The sequence below is a fragment of the Portunus trituberculatus genome, chromosome 38, assembly GCF_017591435.1.
Source record: "Portunus trituberculatus isolate SZX2019 chromosome 38, ASM1759143v1, whole genome shotgun sequence".
In the NCBI taxonomy this organism is placed as follows: Eukaryota; Metazoa; Arthropoda; class Malacostraca; order Decapoda; family Portunidae; genus Portunus; species Portunus trituberculatus.
In genome coordinates this window covers 36,345,505-36,365,381 of record NC_059292.1, presented here as the reverse complement: position 1 = coordinate 36,365,381, position 19,877 = coordinate 36,345,505, and the positions used below count along the sequence as shown (strand labels likewise).

General features: G+C 40.3%; 2 protein-coding genes and 1 long non-coding RNA gene across 7 annotated transcripts in view; 2 read left to right on the top strand and 1 right to left on the bottom strand.

The window, feature by feature from the left end:
- The window catches only part of LOC123514799 (tubulin glycylase 3A-like), a 38,972-nt gene extending 23,340 nt beyond the window's left edge, over window positions 1–15,632 (top strand). For 2 of the 3 annotated variants that reach the window (XM_045272984.1, XM_045272983.1), the window contains exons 4-12: window positions 383–598; window positions 1,005–1,196; window positions 6,811–7,024; window positions 9,283–9,373; window positions 9,964–10,131; window positions 10,893–11,048; window positions 11,524–11,621; window positions 11,774–11,886; window positions 12,298–15,632. In XM_045272984.1, coding sequence (XP_045128919.1) covers window positions 383–598; window positions 1,005–1,196; window positions 6,811–7,024; window positions 9,283–9,373; window positions 9,964–10,131; window positions 10,893–11,048; window positions 11,524–11,621; window positions 11,774–11,886; window positions 12,298–12,687 — 1,638 coding nt within the window. In that variant the 3' untranslated portion in view covers window positions 12,688–15,632. Of the gene's footprint in view, window positions 1–382; window positions 599–1,004; window positions 1,197–6,810; window positions 7,025–9,282; window positions 9,374–9,963; window positions 10,132–10,892; window positions 11,049–11,523; window positions 11,622–11,773; window positions 11,887–12,297 lie in introns of those variants that run through there. The other variant, XR_006677704.1, reaches the window with a different exon arrangement.
- Window positions 15,633–15,724: 92 nt separating this feature from the next.
- LOC123515032 overlaps window positions 15,725–19,877 on the top strand; it is a 64,550-nt gene continuing 60,397 nt past the window's right edge. For both annotated transcript variants that reach the window (XR_006677745.1, XR_006677744.1), the window contains exons 1-2: window positions 15,725–15,761; window positions 16,042–16,217. This is a non-coding gene — a long non-coding RNA (uncharacterized LOC123515032). The remainder of the gene's footprint in view (window positions 15,762–16,041; window positions 16,218–19,877) is intronic.
- LOC123515031 (carbonic anhydrase-related protein 10-like) overlaps window positions 18,961–19,877 on the bottom strand; it is a 67,969-nt gene continuing 67,052 nt past the window's right edge. The window contains exons 9-10 of one of the 2 annotated variants that reach the window (XM_045273411.1): window positions 19,399–19,465; window positions 18,961–19,234 (exon numbers count right to left, since the gene is read on the bottom strand). In XM_045273411.1, coding sequence (XP_045129346.1) covers window positions 19,400–19,465 — 66 coding nt within the window. In that variant the 3' untranslated portion in view covers window positions 18,961–19,234; window position 19,399. The remainder of the gene's footprint in view (window positions 19,235–19,398; window positions 19,466–19,877) is intronic. The other variant, XM_045273410.1, reaches the window with a different exon arrangement.

The window sequence follows — 19,877 nt, the reverse complement described above, 5'->3', positions numbered from 1 at the left end:
ACATTCGGCAAACTCATTATGTTCGTACCCTCCGTCCTTGTGTGTTGTAATTACCTATCGATCCATCCATCCATCTATCTATAAACACATACACATCACGTCGGGTGCACCTGGCGTCACGGGAGCGGCTGTAATGACAGGTGGGGTCACTTTAGAGAGAGTGATGTTGCGACTCTGAGACTGGATTGAAGGCGTCAGTTTGGCAGAAATTTCATTTCACTAAACGCCACAACAGTGAAATATTTCGCTTGTTGTGGAGAATTTTCAGTCATAAACTATTTCTTAAGCTCTATTATTATGATATATACCTCCCTGTTCATCCATTTATCAGTGGAGTTACGTGTGCGAGTGTGTGTGTCTGTGTGTGTGTCTGTGTGCGTAGTACGGGCTGTGCGAGACGCTGCAGCAGCTGCACTGGTTCAGCGAGGCGGCTGGAGTGGACACGTTTGTGCCGCGCGGCTACTGCATCGGGCATGAGGACGAGCGCACGGCTTTCATCCACGACTACCGCCTCACCGCCTGCCTCAACATGCTCAAGTGGCTCACGGAGCGCCACGACACTCACGGAGTCAATGCCGTGGCCGACCCGCACGGAGAGGTGGGTGTGGTGCCCCTCGGCCCTCTCCTCTGATAGAATCCTGATTAGTGCAGAGGATTGGTTACACTGATACACTCACACACTTACAAAAATTATCATTATAGATAAGTAAATACATAAATAAGTAAATTGAATAGATAATGAATAAGAGTAAGTAGATAAACAGAAAGCTAATTTTGTCTATGCAGTTAGGAAAATATAAAAATTCTGTGTATAAATATGGCATGAAAAGTTGTAGGTGATTACGGATAAAAGTTCTCAAGCAGTGAAGGAGTTAATTGGTGCTCGAGTTAGAATGAGATCGTGATGATAATGACGCGGGTATTAAGTTGCTAATTAGGAAGGAGCGGGTGCCTGACTCTGGCTGGAGTAGCAACACGTGACACGGTACTGGCCTTACCTACAGGTGCCTATGAAGAGAGTGCGGCAGGCACTGGGCCACGTGGAGCAGTACATCCAGAGCTGCTGCCACGACGACCTGGATGTGCCGCCGCCGCCCTCCCTGCGAGAGCACGAGTGGGTGTCGCTCCTCGCAGCCCACCACAAGATTGTGCATAACGACAGGAAAATCAAGGTGGCCACTCCCAACCAGCTGCAGGTGAGCCATGATTGCTGACTGAATGACTGATTGACTGGCTGAATGGTTGGCTGACGGACTGCCTGACTCATGCACTGAGAGTGATTTGTTGACGGACAGACTGGTAGACTGACTGACGGAAGCAGTAACAGGCTGACTGATGGACAGACGAACTGGCTAACAGACTAACTGAAAGACTGATTCACTGAAAGGATTGAATCATAGGACTAAGTTACTAACAAAATGATATTAAATTCCTAAAGGGTTGGTCGTCTCTGATAAGACGTGGGAAAGTGAAGTGTGGTATTATCAGTGTAGGAATGGATAAGGGAAAAAAGTTTGGTTTAGAAGATCATTAATGAATGATAGGAAAAGAATGGGTAACAGGACAGAACCCTGAGGAACACCACCGTTAATAGATTTAGGAGAACAGTGGCCTTCTACTACAACAGCAATAGAACAGTCGGAGAGGAAACATCAGATAAAGTGGCAGCGGGAAGGATAGAAACTAAGTGACTGAATGACAGAAAAACTAATAACCTAAATTACTGACTGAAGGAAGAACTGATGTATCGAATGAACCACTGCGAATTGACTAACTGATTGACAAATAAACCCCTGTTGTTATTGTTATTGTTGTTTGTCGTGGTGTTGCTGGCGGTGATGGCCATAATGTATGTTCTGGAATTTTTGTAAGTATCAGATTTCTCTTTCTTCTCTCCGCAAGACAAGGCTCAGTACACACTGGTAAGCCTTATTATGAGGCACCACAGTTGAAGAATGATGGAGGAGCATTTTTCGGCTTAACCCAGATTCCTGTTCGCTTTTTATTTGTAGGATTATGTTGTTTTTTTTCCTTTCCTTTGGATTTTCTGCTGTAAAAAAGAAGATAAAGTTTTTGTATTTTTTGTGGCCTTGTCATCTTGTGTATTTTCTGTTTTGTTCAGAGTTTACAGACATCATCAACACACACACACACACACACACACACACACACACACACACACACACACACACACACACACACACACACACACACACACACACACACACACACACACATTACTGATGAAAAATTAAGATGGGTTTTCTAAAAACACCATCACGTTTCATCAGCTTCATGAAACTAAAGAAATTCTCTCTCTCTCTCTCTCTCTCTCTCTCTGTGTGTGTGTGTGTGTGTGTGTGTGTGTGTGTGTGTGTGTGTGTGTGTGAGTGTCCGTGAGCGTGTGCGTGTAAAAGAGTCTGACCAAATTGATAATGTAAATAGATAAAGCAAAAATGATAAGCCAGTAATAATGAATGAAAGGAAAAATTGAATAGCTGATTTTTTAAAGAGAATAAAGCGAATACACACGAGAGAGAGAGAGAGAGAGAGAGAGAGAGAGAGAGAGAGAGAGAGAGAGAGAGAGAGAGACGGGGGGAGAGAGAGATGCGAGAGAGCACCACAACCTCCATTAACTACGTCTCAAGGCCGGGGACGAGGCGTGAACCACCACCACTATCACCGCCACCACCACCACCACCTTATCACAACTTGAGGAGACTCGAGGCTGACAGGATCGAGGGAGACGAGACAACAAACAAAACTCAAAACATTTACAGTGATTCATTTGACTCGGTCCTCCATTACCGTGAATCAACGTCCACCCTAAGAGAAAGAGAATGAAATAAAGGTGAATCAGTGAATCGTGTTCGTCATGATAGGAAGGAGGAAGATAATGACAGGGAATTTCTAATCTTGGGTGGTTTTCTTCTTTTCTTCTCCCATCGAAACACGAGAGGTTCAACAAAAGATTAAGATATTTTAGATTTTGTTGTTGTCATGTTTAGTGTAAAGAGGGATTTTACTAACGTTATAGTAGGTGACATGTGAAGAAGTGAAGTGTATTTATTTTAATATGCATACGTAGCTTGTTTGCGGAATGTATGAACAAACAGTAGTTGTAAAAATACGATAGTTGTTTTGATTTTATAATGTTTGATTTTGTGACGTAAAATAAAGTTTGAGGGATAGAAGAACTAACTATACAGTATTGAAAAAAAAGAGAGAAAAAATAAAGAAATTGCTGTTTTAAATGTACTACCCTTTGTTGAGAATATTGACTTGCGTTACATTAAACATCATATGAAGGAATTAGGGTCGTGATTAAGGACGTTAACTTGAGGATCAGAAGGACAGACTGATATGTTTGTTTAAGAAGCTAGCAACTTTTCTATCTTACATCCCAAAAAAGAAGAACTGACTTGCTTTGTATCAAGATTACCAGGTGAAGGAACGAAATACATGATAAAAAAAATAACAGACTAGTATATGAAAGATTAAAGATTTTTTTTCTTCAACATATCGTAAAATGAAGTGCAAAATATATAAGCTCTTTACATTTAATTCCGACGAAAAAAATGTACGTTTTATCTAATAATTTTCCGATCCTTTTTATCACTTGAAATTTAAGAGGAGTAAGTGTAAAAGACAAGCAAAATGGGCGTATATAGTGAGCAGGTAATGACAAGCGAAAAATATAAACCCTCTCAATTAATCAAAGAGAAAAACAAAAATTCTAAATAATTTTCCGACTGTGTACTACTTTTCTTTTTAGTGTTAAGTTAGAGATGAGCAAAGGAACAGAGTGCACTTGTGTGGAGGAAAGGTGTGCAGTGATGAGTCAGGTATGCATATATTCATCGGCTGTGCACAGGTGTGGAGCGTTGAATCACTTGTATACACACATAGCTGAGCGGAGTATTCATTTCTCACTTACCACTGAGAAATATTTTGATTTAGTGGTATGTTGAATGACGCAAAAGTTCAGACACATGCACTTTCATTTGATAATATCGAGAGAGAGAGAGAGAGAGAGAGAGAGAGAGAGAGAGAGAGAGAGAGAGAGAGAGAGAGAGAGAGAGAGAGAGAGAGAGAGAGAGAGAGAGCCTAATACTAAAACACGAATGACAGCTTCTCGCCTCTTGGCACTGATAGTCGTGGAAAAGTTGGAGCTAACATAACGAATACAAATATCTTAAAGAATTTCCGTGCAACTCCAGCGATCGTAGCAACACACAGCAGGAAGCAACCCAATCAGACCACAAAAGTTTAGTGACCACAGTCTGAAACGTTTCGGGCTCATTAAAACTCATTTCAGAGGCCACACAGATAATTACCCTGGCTCTCTTCGATGTTTTTTTTCTTTTCTTTCGTTGATGATGCAAAATTTTGGCTAAACTATCACTAAAATAATTAAAATATTCTTGAATGTCTTAGTAATACGCACATGAGCTTGTTTGAAATAGTGAGAAGACGCCGAAACATTTGGAAATATAACCAAGATGACGCGAAGGAAAGAACGAAAGAAGGGAGAGATGGAAGAAAGAAAATGAATACTAGTGCAGTTACGGAAAGAGAAACGAATGACAAGGGGGAGAAGGAATAAAAAAAGAAATAATGAAAGAAGGGAAGGGGTAAGCAAGGGAAAATGGAAGGAGGAATAAGAACACTGGATATGATAAAAAAAGAAAGGAAGTGAAAGAGCAACAAAAATAAAGAAACAAGAAAGGAGGGAAAAAAGTTAAATGATATAATGAAGGAAGGAAGGAAGAAGGAAGGGAGGGAGAAACTGAAAGCAAGAGAAAAAAAAAAGAAGGGAAGAAGATAAAAGAGGAACAAAAAGCAAGAAACAAGAAAGGAGGGAAAAAGTGAAATGATGCAATGAAGGAAGGAAGAAAGGAGGAAGGGAGGGAGAAACTGAAGGTACGAGAGAAAAAAAAAAGGGAAAAAGATAAGCGCTGAACACATTATAGAAAAAAAGAACGAAAGAAAGAAAAAGTATGTAAAGAATAAGGGTGAAGGAAAAGAAGTAAAGAAAATGAGATAAGGAAGATGGGGGAAGGAAAAGAAGCAAAGGAAATGAGATAAGGAAGAATGGTGAAGGAAAATGAAGTAAAGAAAATTGTATAAAGAATAGGAGTGAAGAAAAAAAAGTAAAGAAAATGAGATAAAGAAGAAGGATAAAGGAAAAAGAAGTAAAGAAAATGAGATAAAGAAAAGAAGTGAAGGAAAAAAGTAAAGAAAATGAGATGGAAAGAAGTAAAGAAAACGGTGCTATCTGATCAAGCAGTCACCTCTGTAATTGAAGTAGTCTCCACTCTAATTCCTCTAAGCAGGTGATAAGTAAGACGACTTGATTTGTGTTACGCTCTTTGTAACTCCAAGCAAGTGTAATTATTAATCTTATTCCTCCTTAATCCCTTTCTTGCCTGTTTGGCACACGCCTGAATCGGCTTAGGTCCACTTTACATTCTCTCTCTCTCTCTCTCTCTCTCTCTCTCTCTCTCTCTCTCTCTCTCTCTCTCTCTCTCTCTCTCTCTCTCTCTCTCTCTCTCTCTCTCTCTCTCTCTCTCCCAGCAAACTGTTCTTTTTTGCTCAATGTACTTCCTCCACTACCTAACACTAGGTCTTATTTTCAATGCATTACTTCTGATAAATTTATTTGTATCATATATTTCTTTCACACAGTTTCCTTCCTCCATTCAACATTATTCATTCTTTCCTATCACTTAACAAGCTACTCTCCTTTCATCTACTTTATTTTACCCACCAACCTCTCCTTTCATTCAAACACACCACCCCTTCCTCACCCTACCAAACCTATCTACATCCATTCCATCCTCAATACCACCACACACTCCCTCCAAATCCCTCCATCCACCACTCCTTCCTCCCACACCACGCCCCACCACACCACACCACACCACACGTCTCTAATACGAATGAATGATGTGAAAATAATTACTCTGCTCACTTATATGTTGTACCCTAGTGCCACTGAAGGGAATTAGGCTCTGGGAGTACCATGGGGGATCCGGATATAAGGTCCTGTGTCATCCCCGTGCCATCCCAATGCCGGTCACCCATCTCCCTACCTCCTAGTCTCCCCAACTCACACGTGACCGCGGAATAATAACCCAGCTGGCCCTGCAACAATTATCCGGGAAGATATATTCTAAGTTTAGCTCTCCATGACCTCACACTACCCCCAGCTCCCTCCCAGATCATTCAATTACCCCACCATCTCCCACGGCCTTGCGTTCGTGACCCAGTAGCGCCGCATTGGCAGTGGAGGCGGAGGAATGACTGAGGCATGTGTACATACGCTATCCCTCCTTCCCTTGCCGGGCCGGACCATGCAACCACGCTACCCGCTTGCCCTTAGCTGTCGTGAATGATCGAAGTTTATGGTTGTTTTATATGACCACTATAATGAGAGAGAGAGAGAGAGAGAGAGAGAGAGAGAGAGAGAGAGAGAGAGAGAGAGAGAGAGAGAGAGAGAGAGAGAGAGAGAGAGAGAGAGAGAGAGAGAGAGAGAGAGAGAGAGAGAGAGAGAGAGAGAGAGAGAGAGAGAGAGAGAGAGAGAGAGAGAGAGAGAGAGAGAGAGAGAGAGAGAGAGAGAGAGAGAGAGAGAGAGAGAGAGGGAGAGGGAGAGAGAGAGAGAGAGAGAGAGAGAGAGAGAGAGAGAGAGAGAGAGAGAGAGATAGAGATTTCACCCAGCCGGCCACTCAAAGGATCAGCACTCATTTGCGTGGTTGAAATGACGCTCGGCTGCCACCACCACTTACCCACCACCTATGACCCCTGCAGGCTTTGGTTAGGGACTGCGAGTCTGCCCTGGAGCGGGTGGTGCCCTTCTGGCCGCAGCTGGCGATGGACGGTGTGAGGAACCTGTGGATTGTGAAGCCCGGGGCACAGTCGAGGGGTCGCGGTATCTTCATGATGAACAACTTGGAGGAGATCTTGGCGCTGGTGCAGTCCCCGCTCATTTACGAGACCAAGTACGTCGTCCAGAAGTACATGGGTAAGCTGGCGCGTCTCTTTGTGGCCTAGACGTAACACTGAGCCTCCTGAGGGTAGAACTAAACTGTTTCATGAATGCAGTAGAGTAGAATAAACTTAAAGAACTATTAGATTTTCAAAGCTTGAGATACCATATAAATCAAAACGTCAGTTATTTATAAATACTATTTGAAAAGCTACAGATGATTTAATAGTGATGGAAAGGAAATTCAAAACACTATATAAAGGACATTTGATTAACTACTCGATCATTCCTTGTATTATGAGTGATGGTTTTGTTATGTATATTCCAAAGAAAGTAAGGAGTCAGTTCCAAAATCAATTTGACTTTTTTTTCATTCTTTATTGTGCGGCCATATTTTTTAGGAGCAGCATATTGCGTTTGTTATTTATTTATTTTTTTTGCTTAGCTTTTTCTCTTTCTTTCGATTCTTGGACTGACTTCTAACTCATAATAAAAGAAAGAAAGGGAAAAAAATAGCATCTAACACTTGTGCATATAAAATTGCCTATACACCACGAAGCAGAGAACTAAACATAACTCGCAGTAAGTATATGGTCAAGTCCATAAGCACACGCCAGGAACCCTCCATTTCGTACAAGTCACTCTGCCTCCTTGTTTATACATCCGCAGTGTTCTCGTACACACGCACTCTCCTTGGTGCTTGGAGGCGGTGAGTGTGCTTACGGCGCCGCTTGTTTGTTTGTGTCCGGTCTTACCCTTTATGTCCCTCATGACATAGAAACGCCTGGGAAAGCTAGGGCTAATCATTGTATGTACTTGTGTAATTACGGAGAGAGAGAGAGAGAGAGAGAGAGAGAGAGAGAGAGAGAGAGAGAGAGAGAGAGAGAGAGAGAGAGTCTTACACATTTATTTAATTATTTGTTTATTAGTTTTTACCACATATAACGTAGTGTTTACCTCTGTTCATGTATGTCGTGCATGAGGGAGACCAGTTGAAATGAGGATGCAAGACAATAAAACAACAACAAAAAAAAGTCCGCTAATTTGTCGCATCCAAAATCTTAAACACGGAAACTATTTATGTCCGCCAGCCCGTAAAATATACTGAAAGTGTGCCATGGACCTCATGACCTTTGTGGAAAAAAAAAAAAAATAGACCTTAAGGTAATACAAAATAAATCATCAGGTTTTATTAGATGACTCCATTCAGATATAAATGCGTCCCCATGATTTTGTAGCTGCCTCCTTAACCTCTTCAGTATTGGGACGCATTTTCACCATGAGATTTGTGTACGATTAGACGATTTTATTTATATCAGGAAGGGTGTATCCAAATCACAAGAATAATGGCCAGAACCTTCACTATTCTTATCCCTTAATAAGTTTGTAACGCTGTATAAAATCATGAAATAGTTACCAGAATGAATATGAAAAAGTGTCATGGAACTGAAGAACTTACGCACGTTAAAAGTCTACGGAATCTTGTTGCCGCGTTTCATTTAGTATACGGATGGTGTTTGCCGCATTTCGCACATATGAGTGGCGTTGATGTGAGCTTTTTGATTGTTCTATATTTAGTGTGTGTGTGTGTGTGTGTGTGTGTGTGTGTGTGTGTGTGTGTGTGTGTGTGTGTGTGTGTGTCTTTCTGTGTGTACGTTTGCGCAAGAGAGTTGTTGCCGAGATGTTCTTATGCAGAGGCTTCCATGGTCTTTAGAATCACGATCACGTGCCGGACTCATAATCACAAGCCATTAATTTTCCGCAGTGACTTTAAAGCTTAAATTGTCCGACATACAGGTAAGCTTCCTCATATTACACGGTCTCTTTTGCTGCTCCAGGACAGTAACTGCTCGTTTGTACCAAGTCATGCTGTTATACGATGTTGTGTTATGTTATATCAAATCAAACTCCATTAACCTCTTCAGTACCATTACTTGTTTTCTTATATATTTTGCTTACTGTTTAGTGATTTTATACAGCTTAAGATATTTATGTGGAGATTGAAATAGTGAGGAACGGGTCATTAATCTTCTGACATCCATAGACACTTCCTATGGTAAATAAAATCCTGCTATCATATCCATATTAATGGTAAAATATGCGTTCCAGTACTGAAGAAGTTAAGTTAAAAAGGAATATAAGGGAAGATAAACAGCAACAGACTATCCATCTAGTAAATAGGCTGTGTGATGAAGAGAACTAGTCAGTGTTTGGTACGTAAGGCTCAATTCCTATCTTACTACTCTCAATTTCTAAGAAGTTCCGCAAGAAGTGTGTCTGTCTTCTCCTCACAGAACGCCCGCTGCTCATCCACAACACCAAGTTCGATATCAGACAGTGGTTCCTTGTGACTGACTGGAATCCCCTGCACGTGTGGGTGTACAGGTGAGCTGCGACACCACTATCTCTCTCTCTCTCTCTCTCTCTCTCTCTCTCTCTCTCTCTCTCTCTCTCTCTCTCTCTCTCTCTCTCTCTCTCTCTCTCTCTCTCTCGCTGATGTGGTTGGTATCAGTTTGGACTGCATGCCTTCTGCATTAACCTTTTAGTTAAAGGTTATCATGAATGTTTCAACTACTTCCTTGGTACGTACAGTCATCCTTTGTTAACACCGAGGGCACTGTAAATAAATGGTTTGCAAGGACGTACAGAGAACATAGGATATCAGTTGGTTATATTTTCTATGGTATTTAACTATCAAGGAGGCTTTAGTGTGAAAATAGATGTCTGAAAATAGCGAAGTGACTATGGCGGACACTATTTAACAAAAAAAAAAAAAAAAAGATTGTTTGACTGGACACAAGGAAAAAAAATATGAGTTACTCAGTTTTTTGTCTTTTATGACTATTCTAGAGATTTTAGTACAAAAATAAGGATCTAAAAATTAATTCAAGTATTCTGCTTTAGCAGAGAAATGGATAAACTTAGTAATGGAGCTGTTAGCAAAACGTTCCTATGTCGCGTGTTCTCCTCTGCAGGGAATGTTACCTAAGGTTCTGCTCACAACAGTTCGACCTCACCAATAACAACGAGGCTGTCCATCTCAGCAACAACGCCATCCAGTGCAAGTACCTCAACGGGGAGAGGAGTGGAGAGCTGCCCGAGGAGAACATGTGGGACGTGCACCAGTTCAAGGACTACCTCAGGTGGGTGCAGGGCAGGAGAAAGAGGAGGAGGAGGAGGAGGAGGAGAACAACAAAACAACGAAAACAAAGACTTTAGGAAAAAGGAGAAGAGTTGTGTATAGAAAGATGAGAAGAGCAAAGACAAAGACGAAGTGGAGGAGAAGGATGAGGAGGACAAAGAAGACAAAGAGAGGAAAATGGACTGAGAGAAATGCTAAGGACAGGGACGAGGTAGAGCAAGAAGAGATGGAGCATTGTATAGGAGAGATCAAGTGTAAAGATAAAGACGATTAGTAGAATAATAATGAAGAAAAGAATAAGAATTATAAATACGTCTCCATCAAGGCAATACACAGCACATTACCACACCAACAAACATTTGATCACCAACAATAATAGCTTAACATCGCTTCTCTCTCTTCAGTGACTATAGTTCGTGCTTCTTCAGTACCACATATATAATAAAGTAATATTGTTAACTTCTTCAGTACCAGGAAGCGTTTTTATACTTGTTCTGCTTACTGTTTGGTGTTTTTACAAAGTTTCAGATACTTATGTTGGTATTAAAATACTGAAGACTCTGGACATTAACCTTCTGACCTCCATAGAATCTTCCTATAATCTAAATAAAATAATCCAATTATACAAAAAAAAAAAACTCAGTAAAAAATGCGTTCCAATACTGAAGGGCTTAAATAAAATATCCCATAGTTACTGATTCACACCCCACATGGTAACTTGATATCCACTTTAATTCATTTGTACCCGTTTTCATCCTGCAGGGGAGTTAAGAAGGAGGGAAAATGGGAGGAGGTGATCTATCCTGGGATGCGCGACGCTCTGGTTGCCGCTATGCTCGCTGCCCAGGTGGAGATGGATTCCTTCAAGCACGGATTTGAACTGTTCGGTGCTGACTTCATGCTGACGGAGGATCTTAGGTTAGAGAAGAGTGATATATCAATCTTTTCCTTGCCCCTTATTTTCTGTACCAATGTCCAGTCTCAATCACATAAATAGATTCACAAGCCCACCAGGATGAGGAAAATATACTGTTGATGGTAGGAGTTTTGCTTAGTCATTAAGTACACTCTTTCCATACGCATAAAGTGATGGATTATATTACGTAGCAGCAGTTAACCGATCCTTCTTTTCCCCTGTTGATTATTTTTTGTACTTTTGTATGTCATCACTCACGGATAAAGGTTTAAAAGTCTTCACAGGATGAAGGAAAAAAATCAAGACTAATACTGATGATATGGATACAAAATCAATAATTCCGCTTCTTCACCAACCAAGGAACTGTTATATTCATTGTAAAATTCAGGCCCTTCTCACTATATGCTTCAATTTTGCAGCTTGAAATGTAACTGTCTAATGTTATAAATGAATGCGTTGGTTTCTCTCCCTTGGCAGACCGTGGCTTATTGAGATCAACTCGTCGCCTTGCATGGCCGCCACCACCAGCGTGACGCGACGCATGTGTGCCCAGTGCCTGCAGGACGTGATCAAAGGTCTCTCTCTCTCTCTCTCTCTCTCTCTCTCTCTCTCTCTCTCTCTCTTGCTTTGGTATGATATAGGCTGGTGTTATTGATAATGATTAATTCGTGACATACGATTGTTAGTCAGTAATGGTTCATTTGTCCTTGTAATGGTTTGGTTGCAGTGGTGGTGGACTACAGGAACAACAGGACCGCTGACACGGGTCTGTTCGAACTGGCGTACCGAGACAGCGAACGTTCCATCCCCAATCCTCCTTATCTGGGAGTTAATCTGCAGGTAAGCCAAGAAGATAAGCATGGAGTTCTATTATTACTATCTACTACTACTACTATTACTACTACTACTACTACTACTACTACTACTACTACTATTATCAAGAAAGGAGACATATATTTTCCCTACCCTCATGCCCATTTTTGTATGCTTATCCTCCTCTCTGTAATTAGATTTTCTCTCTGTAACTATTGAGTTACAGAGTCGTGCTATAGGAGCCTTCACCACAGAGCACCACTTCCACATAAGATTGAAGGAAAAACGCCAAACCTAATGGAAGAGATAGAATGTTTATGTACGTGGTTACCTCATACGTATTGCTTTATTAATGCTCGAGGGTTCCTTGATCACTGACACACTTTTAACCCTTCCTATACCAATTCGGGATATGTACTACTAGTCTTCCTCTAACAGGTAGTGGGAAGACAAATCAAGAAAGGGCCACTACGACCCGAGAAACGGAAAAGCAAGAAAGTACGTCCAGCAGAGCGTCAGGTGAAGCCTCTTTCCCTCATCACATTGTCGCTGGAGGAGGGACCCAACAACACATTGCAAGCCCAACGCGAGCCTGCAGCAAGGGAATCTTCAGGCACCATCTCCAGGCATTGCTCCATCCTGGACTGCCGGAAGTATGGCGCTGGAAACATCACCTCGCTGCCGATATTCCCCAACGCAGAATCAGAAGCTGAGGATGAGGAGTGCAGGCATGCCAGACCCCTACTGAATGCCGGCTGTGATGGGAAGCACTCCAGGCCTCTACTCCCTGATGTTTCCTTCGCTGAGTGTGACAAGAAACAGAACTAAAGACACCAGCTGGAGCCACACAAGAGGGTTTCCAGCTCACAAAACGAGGATGACAATGCTGATAAGGTAATTTTCTCGTTAGGTTCGTCATGACCAACAACCAAACGTATTAGGTAATGATGAGGAAGAATGGTAATTATTGAAGTTACAGAGATATACGAATACAAGAAAAAAGTGCCAATGTAATTATGATGTAAGACAATCTTTTTGCAGTTGTATAATATTTATGAAACAGAAAATGGAGATGAGGACACATTGCAACACAACTAATACATTGGGAAACACACTTTGGGTAACACACAAATTCTCATGGGGACGTGCAGTCGTGGTCACAAATTGAGTACCAATGTCTTCACTTCCACTCTACTCTGCGAATTTTTTCTCTTCTTTATTTTAAATCTCTGATCTGCATACAGTCTCCTTCCAAAACCTGGCAACTAGATAAACACAGTATGTCAAAGGAGAACACTAAACACAATAGAAGTGAGTGGCGTAGGTTATTCGACTTCTGACCAGTATCACGCAGATATGGGAATTACCAGCACGACACAATTTATGTATATTTTGTCTATGATGTGAACACAAGGCCATTCTAACTTGATCACACTGGATAATGAAAATATTGTTTATACGAGATAACATGCAATGAAGCGCAGCTCAAGAGCTGGTGCTGGCAAAGATCTACTATTTAACCTATATTCTTTTACACAGCATATCTTGAACTGAGTTGCATGTTTATAAAGTTATGTACGTCTCAATTCATAAGGCCCGAGAAGACAATGACACAAAAAAGACTGAAGTAAACTTATGGAACACAGTAATTCATAACCCTCGCCTTTGATCGTCAGTCCTTTGGCTGTTGGGTAATGACAGTAAGACACTTGTCAGTTGTTGCAACAGTAAAGGATTCTGTCGACCTAAGCCATTTGGACAAGTCCTAGTGTTGCTAAATGTATTTTGAAATTCTACCATAAACACCCACTTATTTTTTATTACACTTGAGAAGTCGTAGCAATCAGACGGTCATAAATACAAGATAGTTTTATACTGAATCTCCAAACATTATGCCGGTCTTTCAAAGTGTGGTGTGAGTAGTGGAGGTGCGATGCAGTGTCACGCAGTGATACCATGATGTGAATATTATCTTAGTGAAGTGATTTAGCTACTGTGAGAACGTGTAGTCGTGTAATTCTATTGATGAGTGAGACAGGCAGGTACGCAGATGAGGAGGATTGCAGACTGGTAGAACAAAAGCTAGAGGCGAAATTTAGAAAAAGAAAAACTAACGGATATCTAATTGGTGATAACATTTACTAGCTTTGCAAATATCTTATTGTTGATTAATCGGTAATGGTAATCTAAAATTGTTTCTTTTCATTGTCTAAAAGCTTTTCTTGCGTAATGTGACATGTGTGGAGAATGTATTAATATTTTTATTTTATTTTCCTCTCTTTTTTTTGTATTATCTGAAAACTGTAGAGTATTTATACATTCATTTATCCAGAACTGAAAGAAAAGAACCTCAAGTAATATTTTCAGTTTATCTTTCCTTTCTTTGTATTATCTAACAATTGCATACGAATTATGTCAACTCTTCCGAAACTGAGAGAAAAATGTAGAATAATATTCATTCATCTTTTCTTCTATCATGTTATCATGTTTATTGATTTAGTCATGATTTATCTAAAACAGAACACTGATTTTCTATTTATCTTATTACGTATCATGCAGCTATACATGTATTGACTAAACGTTAGGCAAAATAATGGGATATGGCCAAAGAAAGCATTCAGCAGTGTTGCTTGAATCAATATAGTGACTTTTCTACTAGGGTAACTGCTACACGCTAGCAAACCAGTCATTGCTGCTGTTGCTGATACTGCTGCTGCTGCCGCTTACTGTGATGTCGAAGTACATTGTTCAGAGGGACTATTTTCCTGTAGAGTCATCACTTTCTAGAGTACTGTAGGGATTATAAGATTAATTTGTTTGTATTTGTTGAGCCCCAAGGTTGTGATCTCAGCAGCCTCACCGTATACCACCAGAAATGTGTTGTTCTCTAATGTGTAGTGTATACTTTCTCTGGTGCCACATTGTTACGTGTCGTACCGTTGTTAAGTGATGTAACCTACTGTTGGTTTGCCGTATTTCTTAGCTAGGATTTTGGTTGTTACTTCTACTACTACTATTACTGCTACTACTACTACTACATAAGAAAATTGTCATTATTATTTGACATCACAGCTTTCTGCTAAATTGGCTTCTGTTCTGGAATATCATTATTGTTATTATTGTTATCATGCTGAAGGTGGGAAGCAGCTATCTTGCATTTTTTTTTATATAGCTAGCCTTCTCCATGCCTATAAAAATATTCTATTGGGTCTGCGTGTAATCACATCTTTCCTTCCTTTCTTTCTCCATCTGTGAGGATAACATTCATCAAAAACAGCAAGCAGGTTTATGACATTGATGAAAGTTTTTTTTACTTACATCGAAACTCTTTTTTGCCTAACAATTATTCATACATAGAAACCTTAACATTACGAGGCACACATGATGGAGTTTGGAGAGTTAATTCACAGCATAAAGGTTCTGGTTATGGGGTGACAGTTTTAAGTGGAACAAGGATGTGATGATGGTTACGTTACAGCGAATGAGTGGCATGTATATATCTAGGCTTACCAAATAGACTGTGTGTGTGTGTGTGTGTGTGTGTGTTGGAAAAGGCTTTAGGTGTGCGTGTGTCGCTGTTGTGTTGTGTGATGATCACAAACAATATCCTTGTCGTGATTTTAAGTATAGGTTCGAGTGTTTGATGTCAGCGAGACCAGAACAGTGATCAAATAGTTTATTATGCCAACCATCTGGTGACAGTTTTTATAAAGTGTACCACGAAAACTTTTGTTCCAAGAATCATCTATTAATAAATTTTACGCCAAAATGATTGAGTGGAAGCTTTATTTATTTCCATCCTTAAAAGGTAGCTTCCCTCTCCCGCCTCCCAGGAGAGAGAGAGAGAGAGAGAGAGAGAGAGAGAGATTAATCGACAAGCAGTAATCAAAACACTCGGCCAGGTTCTCAAATGCATTTCTCCTGTTAATAATATAGAAATATCATTAATTTCCCACTAGAACCATAAAAATTCCCTTAAATTCCCGTGTTGCATAATTATAAACCCGTATTCTGAAATGTTTTGCTGTCTCACCACTACTTTTCAAGGGCCTATACATTATAACTTTAGTGTCTCAAGACTTTCTCATGTCAGTAGTATAAAACTCGTGTTAATCTGCTACTGGAACGATAAAAATCAATTTAGAAACACGCGCAACTTCAACTAAAGTCTCTTCTATTCAGTGAAGGTCCGGCGCAGAAGTGTTTCAGAATACTGCGTCATTGTCTCGAGTTATCCCAGCCTGTCCTCCATGTGCGGCGCATATCACGTCTGGCAGCGAGGGAGCGAGAGAGGGGGAGAGAGGTCCGGGTGTGTTTTAGTGTGTGAGAGGTCCCTGAGGGACGCCGAAGGAGAAAAGGTAAGAGTTTGTTGATGGGAGTAATATTTGTTTATAGCGGATGAAATTCATGCGTAGCTCATGAAATTGTGAGTGATCAGACTACTTATTTTAGGTAATTAATGATTGATGTATGACTAAGCTTGCTGAGGAGAGAATTGAGAAAGTATTGTTAAGATTATATATATATATATATATATATATATATATATATATATATATATATATATATATATATATATATTTGTAACTGTTGGGTTGGTACACATGTGATCGCCATTTTGTGTACCCTCTGCTCATTCGCAGTGATAAATGACAATTGGCCTGTTAACTAGGTATGGTCATAGTCTTCCTTTATTTAAAGTCAAATGTGTACATGGTGACTAAATTAGATGCGCGTTTATGTAACCCTATGTGTTTTATATCTCTTCACTGTAAATACATGCATTCAAAGATCACACACACACACACACACACACACACACACACACACACACACACACACACACACACACACACACACACATATTTATTTAATACAGAGGTTAAGATTGGTGGTTACACGCTACATATTCTGTAAAGATAGTGAAGAATTGTTCTGTACCTTAGGGACAATACAATGTTGTGCCAACAATTGAAATTAAAACAGCAAAAGAGTCAATATGGATGGATATTAAGGAAGGGATCACAATCAGTAGTAATGGTTTCAGTGTACAGACCACCGAATCCTGTAAAGGATTAACTCCTCACTGTAGCAGAAAATAATTACATAGAGCAAGCTGGTACAGTCTGTGTGTGTGTGTGTGTGTGTGTGTGTGTGTGTGTAATTCACCTCACCTCGGTTGCCTGCTGGTCACCCAGCCAGTCTTCCACATTACGGAGCGAGCTCAGAGCTCATAGACCGATCTTCGGGTAGGACTGAGACCACAACACACTCCACACACCGAGAAAGCGAGGCCACAACCCCTCGAGTTACATCCCGTACCTTTTTACTGCTAGGTGAACAGAGGCCACACATTAAGAGGCTTGTCCATTTGCCTCGCCGCGCCGGGACTCGAACCCGGCCCTCTCGATTGTGAGTCGAGCGTGCTAATCACTACACTACGCGGTGTGTGTGTGTGTGTGTGTGTGTGTGTGTGTGTGGTAAATGAATTTAACTAAGGAATTTCGACTGGTGCCTGATGGTGGTAACAGTGAGGCAGAGGAATGATTTTAGGTAACTAAGGATGAATTTTTAGAACAGGCAATCTTAGAACCCATAAGGGTGAATTGATGAAATCAATATTACTTTTAATTTGTTCCTGTATTCTAGTTATACATCTCTTTGGTGCAATGCAATATATCTACGTAGTTTACCTTCTCAAGATACCATTTTCTATTACTAATCCGCATTATATGGGAATACTATTATAGAAAATAATCGCATATTACGCTTGTGAATCATAAACGTATCTTTTGTATTTGTGACTAAATTCACTAATCTTGTAAGATAACATGCAGTATCCTGCATGGCAGTGGTCGCTGGCAGTTTGATTTGCGAGGACACGAGTCCGCCACGAAACACAAATTAAAGTATTGACGAAAACCGAACTTGCGTAACTATTATACAATATATTTAATCTTGTATCATTTAAACAATTTTGACTGTCTTATCATCGCCAGTTTCTTGATGCAGCGCTACATTCACGCTCACCTTCGCACTTACCCACGTTCAAGCCACTGTGTCCCCTCCGAGTATTTTTGAATTAAGAAGTCACAGGCTTTCTTGGTCAAGCTGAGAATCCAAGAACAAAACCTCCACGATCAGCACCGCTGTTTATTATAGACAAAGAGAGGAGTAGAGCATAGAAAACACAGTGTTTCATTTCTCTTTATTTTTACCCCGAATAACCTGTTGGCAGGATGGAAAACAGAAGAATGAGTAGTGAAGAGATTATTTTGCCAACATGAATTAGAGATACAACGAAAGCGACAGGAAACGAATGAAATTTCATGTATAACAAATGCGCACGTAGGAATTATCTTTCCGGCATGAGAGGAAAGATCTTATCACACACACACACACACAGGACCAACAACACGGACAGCCCGTCCCTCCGTAACACTATAGATACGTTCGAATCCCTGATGCCATAAGGATGTCGTTTGAGTGCTTCTTACAGGAAGGAGAGAGAGAAAAAAATATATACATATAGAAAAAAAATTCAATGGCTAGGTAACCTTATTACTTCTCTTTTAGTTAGAGCAGTGGTTCTTAACCTTGTTGGAGGTACTGAACCCCACAAGTTCCATACATGCATTCATCGAACCATTCATAGTTGGAAAAATAAAATGGGCTTTTTTTTTTTCTTCATATTCCAAACCTATATATTTAACTATAATTACTATATACTGTATTAGTGCACAAACTGTACTATACATCATTTGCACACAAAATCACTGTGTTCAAAGAACAAAACCAACAAACCTGAATTTCACAAAAAAACAAAAACATTATGAATATTTACTGCAAATCAAACCAAATCACCGAACCCCTGAAACTGACTCACCGAACCCCTGGGGTTCGATCGAACCCAGGTTAAGAACCACTGAGTTAGAGAGATTGCCTGAATGTCTGATATCCCTGACTGTCCTTGTCTCAGAATCCTGATGGAGATAAAACGTAGGAAATGACATACTTGTAAGTCACGCATGAATAATGAAGATCCTTAGTTCTCTCTTATATTCAGTACCCTAGTTGAAAGGATAAGAATAAAAACGCGTCTTTCAATAAAGATGAATTATTTTTATCCTATTTTGTAGTTTACACACTCTTCAACGCTGTACTCGTATTACAAAAAACTTCACCTACGGGTCATATGTTCGACTACGCAGAGGAGTAAGCTACAGTACGTAAGGGTCTCTAAAAGGGCTAGTCTGGAAAACTTCATGCCGGCAATGTATGTAGTCATCAGGAGGCCAACTTCTTATTTACATATAGACAAGCGGTGGTGGGTGAGCCGCGCTGGATCAAGGTCAGGAGTGTAGCCAGTCATTAGCTGCAGGAACACGAATCACTCCATTACCACGTACTGAACACATCACTACATATTTCAAATATAAAACTTTGAGAGAACGATGAAAAAAATATATCATTTTTTTACAGGTATTTCATTTAACTTTACTAATATGTATTTCTACACAACTTTTGATATAGAATCACCTCATAACGATGTGGTTTGCTCACCTTTGTAGTGGAACTTGGGCTCCGATACCGAACACTTCTTGCCCTGGAAGTAAACAAGGTGCTTTGAGATTAGATAAAGTTGCTGCTGTTGCTGCTGCTGTTTTGTTGTTGTAGTTTTGTTGTTGTTGCTGTTTTGTTTTTTGTTGTTGCGGTTTTGTTTTGTTGTTGTTTTGTTGTTGTTGTTGCTGTTTTGTTGTTGTTAAACACACACACACACACACACACACACACACACGCACACACACATTCTATCGAAAGGTTGGACTGACTACCTTACATTTGTCTAAATTAATGTTGAGCCAGGGCTCTGGATTAATGGGGTATTTTGTAGTTCCCAGGTAACCAATGCACTGTGATAGTTATCACACAATCACTAGAAACAGTGTTATGAAAAGTCTGGAGGAAAACCTCGCGCTGCTCAAAAGTCAAAAGGCAAAAAAGCGAGAGAAAACTTG